General features: G+C 44.4%; 1 protein-coding gene across 2 annotated transcripts in view; it reads left to right on the forward strand.

The window, feature by feature from the left end:
- TMEM255A (transmembrane protein 255A) overlaps positions 1–15548 on the forward strand; it is a 48055-nt gene that overhangs the window by 4215 nt on the left and 28292 nt on the right. For both annotated transcript variants that reach the window (XM_027535215.1, XM_027535216.1), the window contains exons 2-4: positions 2771–2913; positions 11174–11236; positions 13399–13488. In XM_027535215.1, the coding sequence (XP_027391016.1) occupies positions 2771–2913; positions 11174–11236; positions 13399–13488 (296 nt within the window). The remainder of the gene's footprint in view (positions 1–2770; positions 2914–11173; positions 11237–13398; positions 13489–15548) is intronic.

Here is a 15548-nt window from a genome sequence, read left to right on the forward strand (position 1 = left end):
CTTTTAAGTCAAAGTGCCTCTAAAGATAAAAGGAAGGGTGATTCTTAACTTTTAAGAAGGATTCACCCTGCGGTTCCTTAAAATGGTCAGCTCCCTAAGTTCAGCTAGAGATAATTTCATTCTACACAATTTTAGCCCTTATAGTATAAAACAAGGGGTGACTTGGGGGAGGGTGTGAGGGGCCAGAGGATAGATAGTCAACCTAGTGATGGGAGAGTTTTCTTAGGAATTTGATTCAAAGCTAATCCTATCTGGGGGCCTGGCTCCTGTGGAGCTCCAGGATCTCTGCCTGGGTTTCTCAGCTGATTGGATTTTCAATTCAGGTTCTGAAGCAGTAGAAAAAAAAACAAAACATTTTCAAATGACACCATGTGGTTTGCTGAGTCACTTTTCTGACCTGGCTCCTATGCTTTTAAGAGTTAGAGTGATATTTGCTAAGGAGACCCAAGAGCTGTGAATAAAATCAAAAGCCAGTTGGCCAGGAAGGAGCCAGGCGAGTGATATAGCCCCAAATTTAGAAAGACCAACACCGTATACACACACTCCCCCACCTCTAGACTCTAAGGTGAAGTGTTTTCCCTGTGAGGTGTTGAGACACTTTCGTGTGTCACAAAGATACCCTTGTGTCCAGCTGTTTCCTCACTCTCTCTGGCTAGCCTGGGGTCTGGGAGGGCTCAGATGGTGTAGAAATGCAGACAGGGATGGGAGGCCATGTTGGTAAGTTTATGTTGTGTGCTTGCACACTCAGTCGTGTCTGACTCTTTGGGACCCCACCAGGCTCCTCTGTCCATGGAATTTTCCAGGTAAGAATACTGGAGTGGGTTGCCATTTCCTTATCCAGGGGATCTTCCTGACCCAGGGATTGAACCAAAGTCTCTTGTGTCCCCTGCACTGGCAGGCGAATTCTTTACCAGTAAAGTCTGTTAGAGCCCCTCTGTGGAGCCAACTAGCAGATTCACTGAGAAGCTGTCATCAAGTGGATGTGGGGACCCTGGTTTAGAGACTCATTTAAGGTCCCTGCAATCCAGAGAAAGGGTAACACACTCAGATAAACAGGAGAAATCAATCCTGCTCCCCCACCCCCAACCCTTCACAGTCCAAGCCTCCCCACTCAGCTCCTCTGATTACCAGCAGTCAGCTCCCCATTTGCCCTCTCACACGAAGGGCCCTAATAACACAGGTGTCTCCAGCTCTCCAGAGGTTTTCCCCTGGAGGCGGGACTCAGCACACACCCCAAGAGGAGCCCCATCTCCCAACTCACTTTACTTCTCCCCACAGGGTGCGACATGACGCTTTAGTCTGTGAATGCCTCTAAACACTCAGGCCACTTCTACATTTCGATGTAAAATGGTCTTAGAATAGGCCCATATTAGAAATGACCCTGATGAGTCACGTCCCTCACTTTCGAGGCTGACGTCAAGGGAGAGACCGCCAGCCCCTCCCCCCTCCCTTGGAGCCTGAGGCAAGGACCGCACTAGGGGAGAGGAGATGGATGGTGGGGCTCATCATCTTCTTCCCTCTGGGGAAGGGGCATCTGCTGGGGGCTGCAGGGCCAGCCACAGCCCCTCCCTCTCAGCACCGCCAGGCCTCCTGGGTCTCACAGGCTTTCTCGTTCCCCCCTCCCCCGCTTCCTTCATCCCCTCTCCCCTTCCTCCCTCCCAGTGGTGCAGTCTGAGCTTCAATGGAAGCCGCTTCCCGAGGCTGCAGCGAGGCCTCCCAGAATGACGGGGTCCTAGAAACAGTCCCAAGTGGCCTCTTCGGGCCCATAAATGACAGCCAAGCCACCTGGGTGGGCGACCCCGTCATAACACTCCTCTAGAGAACTGGACTCTCAGAACTAGTCCCCCAGTTGCTTATTTTTATGAGAACTCCTAGGTGGTACCTCATCCCTCCTATTTCCTGTTGAGAACCCCCTCCAAACGAGGAGTGTTGAACAGTGCTCTACTCCTTTAAAAAAATTAAATTGAAAAGCGAGTCTACATACCATTTTTCTATCTGACTTCATAAGCCTGTTTTCGAAAAAAAAAAAAAAATATTGGTTTGCCCTATCATGTCTGATAAGCACTGAGTAGAATGAGTCTCTCATCATTCGTATTTATGTCACCCTCACATAAGCCTAAACAATGTAAGCTATAATCCTCCCCATCTACCTCCCCTGGGGACTAATGGCCTCCAAACATTTACTTTATTACACACATTTGTTTTGTGGCAAATCTTGCCAACACACCATTTTAAAGTTTATACATGAGGTGGCAAATGTCAGAAATAAATGAAAAAAAAAAAAAAATCCCAGTACCTGGCTTGGTTCTGGTATTTACACTGAAAATGAAATTTCATATCTCCAGCTTATGAGAAAACCCTTCTTAGTTGCATATTGGCTTTAAAATATTGTCATTTAATATCTTCATAGTACGCTTTTCATTTATCATACACCTTGTAATTTGGCTTAAAAAAACACTCCACTAAGTGGGTATGACACATCTTTTATCAGATGCCAAAAGCACAAAAATGTGTTTTGTTTTTATGTAACTGGTACAGTTCCTTCTGATGTTTATTTTCAAACCGGAAATGTATATATTTTACTGTAAACGTAACCCCTGAGGACTGCACAAACCTAAAGCTCCATCTCTTCTCCGTCATCCCACTCCCCAGAGATCACCCCAGTTACCAGTTGGAGTAGGGAAGGAACACCTTCCTAGTGACTTTTTTCTTTAAGTCCATCCCTTCTGCGGCCAAAATGGGCAATTTCAGTTTCTCTGTGTGCTTTCAGGAGCCTTCAATCGGAGGAAACGAAACTCCATCTATGTCACCGTGACTTTGCTCATTGTGTCCGTGTTAATTCTCACGGTGGGCCTTGCTGCAACCACCAGGACCCAGAATGTGACTGTTGGAGGTTATTACCCAGGAGTTATTGTAAGTATCAGAAGCATAGGTAGGTCTCAGCAGCTTGCTAGCTAGAGACGTTTGGTTCTACTCTGATGGCTTTCAATTCTGTTTGAGTTTCTGTGTTTGCTCAGTTTTCCTCCTTTATGTATCTGTGTTCATATAGAGAGACAACTCGGGCCTATTTAGAAGAGCACTGGACTAAGAAGAACCCTAGCTCCATGCCTAACTAGCAGTGTGATCCCGAGCAACCTCCCCTCACTCTTTGGACCTCAGTTTTCTCATCTAGGAGATGTTAGTAGTTAGCAGTGTTAACCGTAGGCTGAGGTTCTTTCCTCTCTGGGCATCTGGTTTCCTATACATAACAGAGGTCACCCGACCTTACTTGAACTCTGAGGACCCTTGCAGCTTGATAGTCTTATGACCCACAGCACACTGATCTCCAAAGTCATCCTGCCGTCCTCTCAGGAAAAATATGTGGAATATCCACTCCTAAAATATGTATACGTATTCACTTACAAAGTATATACAGGTTCATAAACCTATTAAAATGGAAATTCAAAAATTAGATAAAAGTGAATGCACTTTTAATTTTTAATATCTTCATACTAACACTATAATTTCAAGGAATGATACACACTTCATATGAAGTCTCATTAAAGTTAGTGGCTATAAATCCTTATTTCAAGTAACTACTAGATAATTTTGAATATGTGGGACTTTCTTCTCAGATATGATTGTCATTGGCATCATTGCGTTTTGAATGTACTCTCACAGGGTGGCAAAGAATTTACCCTGAGACTTCCTGTCATCTTCTCACTGTGTTACTTTATTAGGGTCATCTTCTTTGTAGTTTATCAACAGGAGTCTTTGCTCACCCCTTGTCCGTTTTGTTGCCACTAGTTAAGACTAGATAAGACTATCCGGGCACACATAATCTGCCCCACCCCCAACCCCCTGCTGCTTTCAAACTGCTCTCCTCCCAAAGGATAGCTGCCTTGTCACCTGATGTTCACACCAAGGGAGGGCGCCCGTGACAGTCCGTGTGTTGAATAATTGTAATGCAAAATTTCCTATTCTTTCAGATAAACAAAAAATAGGAAAAATTTCTTTCCCTACTTGAGTGGATTGTTTTACCCATCCCCAGGCTGCATGCAATCCACTCTGGAAAGCGCTGACTTCTGCATACAAAACCTCACTGGATACTAAATCATCACATCATATATGAAATGAAATATATACCATTTTGTCAATTATACCTCAGTTGAATTGAGGAAAAAGAAAAACAAACAAAAACCTCATTTGGATCTACACATGCTACTACTGACCCCCAAAACTTAATTGAATACCAATTAAATGGCTTCTCAATTGTAACTGCTAGAGGGCGGGAAGAAAGTTAGTTAGGATGGGATTTTGTGTTTTTTTTTACATTTTAGGTTATCAGAGAGGACAGGCGAATTTGTTATTTTTTTGTCTCTCTTCTTTTTCACTCTTTTTTTTTTTTTGGAGTGGTGGGGGTTGCAGAGAGAAGCAAAGGAAGGGGAAGGGATTAAAGATGGATGCCTTTGACAAGCCAGTACTGTGAGTGACCAAGCCTGACGCCTGTTGCCTAGGTCACCGATTCCACAGTCAGCCTCCTCAATAGCCCTGGACTCTGGCACCCAGCTGCTGAAGGCCGCCCACCCCACTGGGGGAGTTCCTCCTTGGGCCCACAGGGCTCCCCTCAGCCAAGGGCAGGTGTCCCACAAACAGCATTTGGTGCCCTCTGCTAAGCATGTGACGTGAGAACTCACCCGGTCCACTTCCTGTGGTGAGGCAAGAAAACCAGTCGTCAGCAGAATTGGGTTTTATTTTTAAACACATGAGGGAGGGGGGAATGGAGGGAGGGGGGGTAAGATTGCATTTTGGTGGCTTGGGAAAGCAATTTATAGGGTCTGTGTGACTTTGTGGGCTTCAGGTAACTACATTTAGTAAGAGATTTCTGACTGCTGAGCACATACTCAAGCCAAGATTCAGACTCCCCCTGGGTGAGGGGAAGGTATTTTCCATGTCATTTAAGAGTAGCAGCTGCTATTCATGAACGGTGGCTCTAAACCTTCTCTGTAGAATATCTGCCTGTGGGTGGCTGGGTTGGAATACATTAACAAAGGAAGGAGGGCTTGTGATTGTTATTGGAGTACCTGATGTTCAGCTAGCACTGGGAGTTGAAGCAGTGGAAGAGTATCTGTGTGTGTGTGTCTCACTGAGAGCTGATATGGAAATGTTAATCAGAGAACTGGCCTTATGGATTAACCTTAAAATTTTTGCTTTTATAGTTCCTGTAGATTGTTTCTTTAAAATAGATTTTAATTATAGAAAGTGAAGGGGGGAAGATTGCAGGTTGAACAGCTGAAAAATCCATTTGAGGTGATAGGTCAGATAATGTTATAACAGATACAATAATGACTCATACCTCTGAAAAAATAAATGCCTGAGAATCTAGATTTATTCGGGACCTGGGTGCTTTCACTAATTGAATAATTTGGTTACTAGAGAGTTATTGTATAGACTCTAAGCCAGTGGTTTCCCTACCTTGGCGTGTATTTTAAGAAACACCTGGAGGAAGTCTTAATTCAGGTGGATCGGCAGCCACTTGGAGAACTAAAACACAATAAATAAACAATGCTTAGCAATAAAACCAGAATGAGCCAAATGTGGCATCTTTAGATTCCGCACTATCTAGTTGGCCAGTCTGAATATAAATAACTATTGTATAGATTAGGGGAAAAAAATGTCAGGTTATTTGGAACTCTGCTATTTTAGGACTCTGGTTAAATGCGTATGTGAGAATGTAAAATTTTAAAACAGACCAATTGGGGGGCAATTATTAGATTAAATGATGACTTACCATACACTTCATTTAAAAATATTGAGATCTCAAGCATTGAAAAATCTAATCGTATTTATTAAACTCTAAGTCACGTGACACTTTTCTGCGGCATCTTTATTTTACCAAATGAGATGCCCTTCGACAATGAGGTGCATTCTGATAGGGTTTTAACTACTGTACCTGAACCAGAATGTGGTGTCATCATCTTAAGGCATGTGTGCAACAGGCATCTTTAAAGGTGTGCTCATCTCTACAGGCTGAACTGTATCATTAAAAAAAATTAAAACCAACCCAGAAAGACAAACTGGCTTAGGATTTTTACTGTCCTCAAATATTCAAGACATAGTCCTTTCTAGAAGAGTTCCAGTGAACTTTCTACCCAGGAGGACTAAAAAAATAATAATAATGAAATAGAATAAAACAAGAGCCTCGTTTGTATGAAGCTGGAAAAGACAAGGGAGAAAGCCCACTCCTTCTGTATAGCTCTAGCCTTAGATCCAGGAGAACGAGGCCTCCAAGTGTGTTTCCCATGCAACCCCCAAGATGGAGTTGGCCACCTGATCAGTGCTAAAAGTCTCTCATGCCAACATCTTCTCCCCTACCTGTTGTACTGCTAGGGCCCACATCCACCTGGGTTTTCTTTCAGGAAAGAAACCAGGAGTTTCTGTCCTCTTTCCCAGTCAGGGGAAGGGGAGGCTCAGTTAACTGAAAATTATATCAGAGTTCCCATGGGGGAGTAGGAGGCAGAGACAACAGGGATCATTCAAAACCATCAATAACCCAGAAATCGTCTCTAAGGCCAATGTGGCTTCAGCTTCACATGTGAATACTCTTGAAATCCAACAAAAGTTTGACTAACTGGAATGCTCAGGAAATACAAGGAGCTCTGAACAGTGGGATTTTGTGGTTTTGTAGCCACAAAATAGTTTTGTAGTCACCAGCCTGGTGGGCTGCCGTCTATGGGGTCGCACAGAGTCAGACATGACTGAAGCGACTTAGCAGCAGCAGCAGCAGCATTGTGAATGAGGCAGAAATTTTTTTTACCTCTTGTTTGAAACTGTTTCTAAAATATAAGATCATTCTAAGATAAAATTCCTTGTTCAGTAAGTATGTTTCAAAGATGAGTCTTGAGTCTTGATTTGCTTGATAAGACTAGTCCTCCACTAGCTTCCTGTTGCCTCCTTAGCATTGTCATTCAAAGCTCTCTGAAGATGCCGTCAGCCTGGTCTCCCACACCTTTCTTTTCCCAAAATTGTCCATTCACAGTCCCCCGAACATTACTTGGGCTGGGACGTCCTCCCAGTGCTCTCTCTCTCTGTTTATGCAAATGTTCTTTTCTATCCTATCTTAAAGACAGCTGGCACATTTCTCAGCTACTGGGATCCATAGTTGTGTCTACCATCTTTGAACTCCCTACCTTAGATTCTTTCTACTCATAATTGTTGGAAAACTAGTCACATTCTGTTTTGTGGGATGTTGGGCCATATTCTCATTTAGCTTTGTTTATACACATCAACAATCCCTTATCTAAACCCTTGGGCCAGCTGTGTTTGCAAATTTATTTATTTTTTATATTTTAGAAAGATAATACAGTGCATCTGTCATATATTGGGTTGGCTGAAAAGTTCATTTGGGTTTTTCATAAGCATCAGAAAAATCTGAATGAACTTTTTGGCCAACCCAATATTATCTAACATCCCAGTGGAGTCTTGAGATATACCCAGTAATCAAGCATCTTCATCTTTCTACAGTAAACTGTGAATTTTTACACTAAGTAGATAAACATTATAAAATAACCTCACAGCAGTTTGAGGTCAGGCTTTGCCACCAAGTTAGTTACAAAAAAGCCTTTTGGTTTTAAGAGCTTTGTTGATTTCAGGATTACAGAATGGGATTGTAGACCCATTACCTAATTATAGTTCCTTGAGGCTATCTCATTGGTCTTGGTATCGTATCCCACCTCATTTCCTGGCCTCCAAATCACAAGTCTAGTACTGAGCCTGCCAGAGTAGCTGTCCAATGAAAAGTTATCAAATGATTAATCTTTTTGAGCTTCATCTCCAGGATGGGAATAGGCATGGGTGCAGTCTAAAAAGAACCCTGGAATCTGATTTTTAATGATTTGTCTTTTTTTCCCCTACAATTGGAGAGCAGCCAAAACAAAGCAAGCTGGTTATTTGTTCAGGTAATGGGGAGTCAAGATGGAGGTCCAAAGGTCTGAAACATTCCACGATTCAGTGTTCTCGAGGGAGGACCATAGAGCTTACCTCTCTGAGGCCTCTGGGGAGCAAACAGTTGATTAGACGCTGCTGCCTATTTGCAGGAAATTCTGTTGAATTTTTTCCTCCTTTGCTTTCACTGCCTCAGCTCTTTCTCAAATAGGATCTCTCACTCCCTCCTTGCAGAGAGCATCTTCCCTGAGGGGAGTGGGCAGTGGCAAAGGTCACTGTTCTGCTCACAGTTGCCACAAATGCAGCAAAGTGTGGCTGGAAGAACACCAGCTGTTAGTCAGGGGATCTGAGGGCTACTCCTGGTTTTGCCTGAACTTGCTGTCAGAGGGGACAAGCCCAGACAATTCTCTAGGCCTCCATTTTGCTGTCTAGCAAATGGGACTCATATCAACATGGAGGGCAAGTGCTTCTTTAAATTCAAATACTTTTCATATGTAAAGTGGTTTTAGCGGCGCACTGGCGAGTTAGTGCCATCATCCAGATGAGTGAATTCTTCTAGCCAGAACTCAGGTGATCTTAGCATCCCACCTGGTGAACTCTGCCTGTGTTTGGCCCCATTTCTCCCCTCCTCTGTGAGATCTGGAAACGACCGTGTATTTAGCAGCCTCGCTTATGCAGGTCACACTACATACATGCCTTGTCTCATTTCATCCCCACAGCAGCCCTGTGTGGTCGAGATCATTGTGATTCCCATTTAATAGAGGAGGAAACTGAAGCACAGCGTGCTTAAAGAACTAGCCCAAGACCACACAGTTTCTAAGAATAGCAGAGTCAAAGATATAATACAAAATGAATTATTCTCAGCTTCTTGAGCACCTTGTTTCTACCTCACCTGTGGTCATTCAGCCACAGACTCTCTCCCTTACTAGGCTATGCATTTGTACAGGGAAAGGGCCATGTCGTCTTATTTATGTGACAAAAGTACTCAGTGAGGGTTAGAAAATGGAATGAGTTGGAGTGGAATAGAAATGGAATGGAAGGAAAGGGGAGGGAACTGGGTAAAGTAACTGGCTGCCCCGGGATTTCCAGACAATTCCATGAGGCTTCAGGCCGCCTCTTCCGGTATTGCCATCAGAGAGTTATTTGAGTGTCAGCAGAAGTGAGTGTCTTTGCTTTGTTTCCTGTCTTAAGGCAAAGGTTGTCGTTGGGGATCAGGAGACTTTCAGTGAATATCTGTGGAAACTGATGAACCACTCAGTAAAAGGACTTATTTTCCTTGTAAGAAGCTGCCTCTGACTTTCTTTCAATCTCCACAAATGGCCCAGAGTGTCATAAGCACAGACTATTCATGGAATTCTTCCTGAAAAAATAGAAACTGTGAACATATTGGAAGGGCAGATAAGATAGAATATGAAACTCTTCTGAAATAGAGCAAAGAATGATAGGATTTCCCAGCTCAAATCAGGTTAGAGCTGCTCAAAAGTTAAATGTCTTTTTAAAAAGTGATAATAATCGCTAGAACAATAACTCCTATTTACTGAGTACTTGCTGTGTGCTAGGCTGTGTGCAAAGTTCTTTGACTGTAGCATCCTGGCTAATCCTTAAAAAATCCTGCAAGACGGCCACTTTGATGGTCCCCATTTTCCAGCTAAGGAAACTGAGGTTTAGGGAGGTCAGTCGGTCTGTTCGAGGTTGCAGACACAAGGGGAAGAGCTGGGTTTAGAAGCCAGGCTAGTCTGATGACCAGCTTTTAATCACTGTACTTTAAAGTTTTTATTTATTTGTTATTTAGCTATGTCTGATCTTAGTTGTGGCATATGGGATATTTTGTTGTGGTACACAGGCTCTCTAGTCATGGTGCCCAGGCTTACACAGTATGTGCAATCTTAGTTCCCTGACCACGGATCAAACCTGTTTTCCCTGCACTGCAAGGTGGATTCTTAACCAGGGGACCACCAGGGATGTCCGTAATCACTATACTTTTATTACAACGCATTTTAATTACATTTCAAACAAGACCAGGTAGGAGACAGGCATAGAGTAACTGTTGAGAGGATGTTCTCTGTAGGGTCTTGGATGGCATGGAATACATCCTTACGCTCTTCAGCTTGCATTTCCCAAGAGGGGCTGCTGGTTGAGTGGCCTTACAGAATGAGCCTTGGAAATTTGTATTCATTCCTTCCCTTCAATCTCTTTCTTCCTTGGGTCTCTGAGGCAAGCGCCCAGTCCCCCTACACTGTCCCACCAGGCTCTTGCCCAGCCTTTGGGTCCTTTAGATGTCCAAGCCTGGTGTAAGGCTTGGGGGGCCTCAGGCTGAGAGAGATACCCCTGTGAGCCAAAGTAAGGCTGCAGATGGAAAGCCTGATCATTAGTAAGGCGCAAGAGAAATGTAACTACACCACTGGACTTGCGTTAAGATTTATTGGTCCATTCCCACCACATTTTACTTCTTCCACTTTCATTCCTGATAACAGCCGTCAGTTAGTGATCTTTCCCAGCCGAGACTGGCAGACTCAGTCCACTAATGTCAGAACTGAGAGCGAAGTGGGATTTGCTACTCCGAGCCATCATCCCAGACGCTAAGACAGGGAGATTGTTTCTCAGCATTTTACACTGCCATTTCTGCTCACCCTTTAATGAATGCTTTCTGTCCATAAATGAAGCAGAGATGGAAGAAGAGGTGAAGAAGTGCTCACATAAATTGCAGTGGGTCAACCACAAATACAGGCTTTCCAAAAAATTGTTCTTTTTTTTTTTTTAAGTCTAGGTTAAGGTGCTTGCTGATTTCTAAAGTACTTCCTGGGTTTGATTAGTGTGGCAGATGCATCAAAAATTGCTATTTCCAACCTTTATTTTGTGATTCGTGCATCAGGGTAGAAGGTCTCTTTTCAAAGAAAAGATAAAGATCAGAATATAATTCGTGCTTTTCACCGTTATCCGACTCTGACTGACTCACTGGTCACATGCTAGGTAATGGATATGGAAATTGAAATCAGCAGGCTCTGAAAAGCTATGGTTGACTTTTACTTTTAGCTTTCGGGCACTTGAGTTTCTTTTTAGGTGTGATTCATATCTACAGGGGCAAATTGGTAAATGGTGAAAGAAATGCTTTTTTAGCTCATACTGTATTTGTGTGCGTAACAACTGCACAGGTTTAGCAGGTTCTTTTCTGCGATCCTGAACCCTGTCCTGGGGCTGGAATGGCTGTGTGCGTGGGCAGGCTGACCATCCATGCCCTGTTGCTTTACAGCTTGGCTTTGGATCGTTCCTTGGAATCATTGGATCAAACCTCGTGGAGAACAAACGGCAGATGGTAAGTTTTCGTGGCTACACAATCAGACCACCTCTTCATCTGAAAGAGCTCAACATTTCTGTGGACGGGTAGCACACTTCCTAAGGTTGCCCATGTTGGACCACGAAAGAAACAGCTACCTTCCCCTAAGCTTCCAGGAAACTTGTTGTAAAGCGACCCTGTGGTGTGGGACTTGTTCTCACCTTGCCTAATGCTCGCTCAGTTGCCCAGCTCATCTCCTTAAGTCACAAGGATAGAATAATCTGTATCTTCCCCTTTGATTTTCCCCTCATCAGTGAATGAGTGCACCAGCGTAGCCAGTCAGGCCACTGTCCTCACTTGGGGTGCCTTTGCTACTCTGATTCCTGCATTCAGTGGCCACCCTTATCCCTCCCTCTCTGATGTATAGCCTGAGATTTTCATCTAAGGGACTTGAATTAACAGAACAAATACATATAGGGCACAAGAAGACAAAATAAAATTACAAAGCTGGTCTCCGATAGTCCCATGACCCTTGGTTCAAAGCTACCTGGGTGATGAGGTGAAGAGGAAGGATGGGCATATACTGGGAGGTAAAACTCACCAAATTCTCTGTCCAAATGGGGCCCCGCAAGGGCAAGCTGTTGTGTCTTCCTGCTTCAGCCTGAGAAGGCTTCGTAGAGGGCAAGAGAAGAAAGTACAGACTGAATTGCAAGCTTATTGCAGTTTTATAGGCTTGTAAATCAAGAGGCCTGGTGAGTGGTCAGATGGTGGACTGATTAGGCTCCCCAGTACAAGTCTCCATGGCATCTAGACTTTGATAATGGAGTCTATTTAACAGCAAGTTTAATCAGATAACGTAATAGCTCCAGGGACAGAGAGCTCTAACCATATGTTCTCCCCCAGCAATGTGGGGAGTCGGCCTCAGGGGAGTTCTCATAGTCCTCTTCTTCCATGTCACCTGGGCTCTCCCACAGCCGGTTGTGTTTGCACTTTGGATTTAAATTATTCAAAATAACAGGGGAGTTCTAATTGTAGAGCTGATCATAGCATAGCTAATAATGCCAATTTCATGACATCGTTCATCCATTATTTACCAATCCTCTGTACTGCTGTGAAGTGAGATTTATGGGACAAGGTTTCTGAACGACTCCCAAAGGAGATCTGTATTTCCTCGTAGCCTGTTGAGATGGGTCTTATCCCTGGAGAGCAGCCTAATGTCATCCTATTTCTCCCCTTCCCCCACAAAAGCACCTCAAGGAGTGTTGTTTTGAGGGTCAACAAGGGCAGGTGGGGGCTTCCCACGTGGCTCAGATGGTAAAGAATCTGCCTGCAATGCAAGAGACCTGGGTTCAGTCCCTGGGTCAGGAAGATCCCCTGGAGGAGGGCATGGCTACCTACTCAGTATTCTTGCCTAGAAAATCCCATGGAGAGAGGAGCCTGGCAGGTTACGGTCCTTGGGGTCGCAAAGACTGGGACAGGGCTGAGCAGCTAACACTTTCACAAGGGTAGATGGTGGGCTCAGGCAGTACCTACTCCCGACCCTGGAAATACCTGGAAATGCCTACCTCCTCATTGGATTGTAGTATTACCCTTGTAATGGAGACACGTTATTAGGAAAATTTCTGTTACCTGACATGATCAGAGAATAGGGCAGTCTAGTTCCAGCAAACAATTTTTGTACTTGAATTTTTTTGTATTGACTGCACAGAATTGATCAATTTCAGAGACTGCAACCCTTGTAAAATGTCTTTGACATCTAAGCCATAAGTTGTGTGGTCTCCTTCCTCTGTGATGCAGGGCCATGTCGGGTTGTGTGGGGCCTCAGAGTCATGAGGGGTTGGGCAGATCACTGTACTAGGAGTTGGCGGGCACAGGCTCTCCCATAGCCTGGCCAGTGACCTGGGACACACCATTTCCCCTCTCTGAGCCTCAAATTCCACAGTAAATAAAATAGGATTGGACAACATGATGTCAAAGGTCTGAGTCTCAGAGTGGAAGAGCCATGTAGCCTGATTCCTCAGCCTCCTCTTCCTTGGGTACTCACTGACTCACGGAGTAAATTTCTTAGCTTGCCCTGAAAATGTAGGATATAATCCAGTGGCCCCTTCTCTGCATCCCCCTCCCAGTCATGCTACTGAAAAGGGCCTCCCCGTGGGGTGGCATGGAAGGCTAACAGACACTTTTGCTTTGTCCCCCCACAGCTGGTGGCTTCTATCGTCTTTATCAGCTTTGGTGTGATTGCGGCCTTTTGCTGTGCCATAGTTGATGGGGTCTTTGCTGCCAGACACATTGTGAGTATTTTTAGTCTGGGGTTAAAGTAAGTGTGCAATACAAGGAGGCTTCACCGAGCGGGTGTGTGCTGGGTGTATGCTGAGGGCTGTGAGGGGTGCGGAAGAAGTAGAAGACAGGATCCCTGTCTCATGGAGGTAACGTCAACATGAGGACCTCACGGAATGCACTACAGAACTGGGGCTGAGCTGAGGGAGTGAACTCTAGGTGCCAGAGTGGTTTACGTTGGGTCAGGCCGGGCTTCCCAGTGGGGGAAGGGCTGGAGGTCGTTGAGATTTGGAAAAGTCAAAGACAAGGGCATTGGGGCCAGGGAATTGGCATTGGGAGTGAGGAGGCAGGGAGAGAGCCCTGGTAGCTGACCTCCCCTCGCCATCTCCAGCAGCAACAAGAGTGGCCCATGAGGACAGAAACGTTGTTTTCAGCATGTGGAATCTAGTTCCCTGACCTGGGCTGGAATCCGTGTGCCCCTGCATTGGGAACGCAGAGTCTTAATTCCTGGACCTCCAGGGAAGTCCCCCAGACACCGTTTCTAGGATCGTTGAACATTGCTGTCTTCATAGCTGGAGAGGAGTGATGTGATTGGGGTCTGGAGAAAGCCCCAGAACTAAAAGTCTTCAGAACAATCCCAGTCCTGGCATTCAGGCGCCAAGTGCTTCAAATTCTGGAGAAGCTAGGCCTCGAGGAAGGCCTGAAACCCAAATCTGTGCTTCTCAGGGAAACCTGGGATTCGGGTCCTTCCCGTGGGCCCCGCTAGAGGAACCCTCACCCCTCACTCTGTGCTTTCTTAATCTGGCCCAAGGCTACCTTCTTCCATTGGGCTCAATAGACACAGTGCCCACAACCATGAACTTTTATAGGGTCCCAGAAAAATATAATTTATTTTCAAATCAGAGGAAAAATGATGACCTTTTAGGCAAAAAAAAAAAAAAAAAAAGAAAAACAAAGTTTTCACATGTAATAGAAATTTGTCTTTATACCAATGCAGTCATAACAAAGAATTAAATGAAACATCCTATTCAATATTTTGAATGGAGGAAGGAGTTGCAAAAGGCAATAGTCCTAGGGAGGTCATAGCGTGGCCCTGATCTGGCCCACAAATCCCAAGCAAGAGTGAGCTAAGCTGCTTAGTGAGCCCCCACAACCCACTCAGACACTTATTTCTATCCCCAACTGAACCAACAGTGAAAATGAAAACATAAAGCAATTAAAAATCCATAAATAAAAAAGAAAATGAAAACATCCTATGAACTAGTTGGAACTGTGTATTTTCTAAAACAAGTGAATTAGAGAAAAATTGAATCAGAATATTCTGTGGATCTTCTGTGGATCAATGATATTTTATTCCATTTCAGTCTTTGGCTAACAGTGCAGGTTAGCCTGAGGGAGAGTCCTGGGTATGGATGGATCTGGGCAAGGGTGATTTGCAACATTGTTTTAATCCCAACTTGTTCTTGGACTCTCCTCCCAAATTTAAGAGTCAGTCCCTCACTTGCCAAGCTTAGTGGAATTCACATAGTCAGTGTTGGTGTGTAAGGAGACCATTTCTGGGCAGGGGCAAAGTATGGGGTGGGAGAGAGAGGTTTTTTGCCCAGTTCTCTTTTGGGGCCAAGAATATATTGGTTCCTGTATCAGATCCATCCCTTATTATTTTAGCTGAGAGCAGCCATCTTTTTCTTTTTGAAAAGGCAAATGACACAACAGGAACTTGTGACATCCACTCTCCTACTACCCTAACCACCCTAAAATAGCGATTCTATCACATAGGCAATTTTCACATATTACCCTCTGAGTATATATACCTATTTTTGTAGCATGCTTGTAGTCACTCATAGTATTGTGTGCTGTTTTGTTCCAACAGGCGCCATCTTAATGACAATAATTGTTTTTGTGTGGTGAATTTAGCGTTTCAATGTGCCTTGACATCTATTATCTCATTTGAGACCCACAACCATCCTGTGAGATATGTAGGGCAGGCATGATTATCCCCATTTGACAAGCACTCTTCACTCCGAGGCAGTCTCCATGGCAACACAGGCATAGTGGCCAAGAAGCCTGCGGTAGA

Source organism: Bos indicus x Bos taurus, chromosome X (assembly GCF_003369695.1).
Source record: "Bos indicus x Bos taurus breed Angus x Brahman F1 hybrid chromosome X, Bos_hybrid_MaternalHap_v2.0, whole genome shotgun sequence".
Taxonomy (NCBI): domain Eukaryota; kingdom Metazoa; phylum Chordata; class Mammalia; order Artiodactyla; family Bovidae; genus Bos; species Bos indicus x Bos taurus.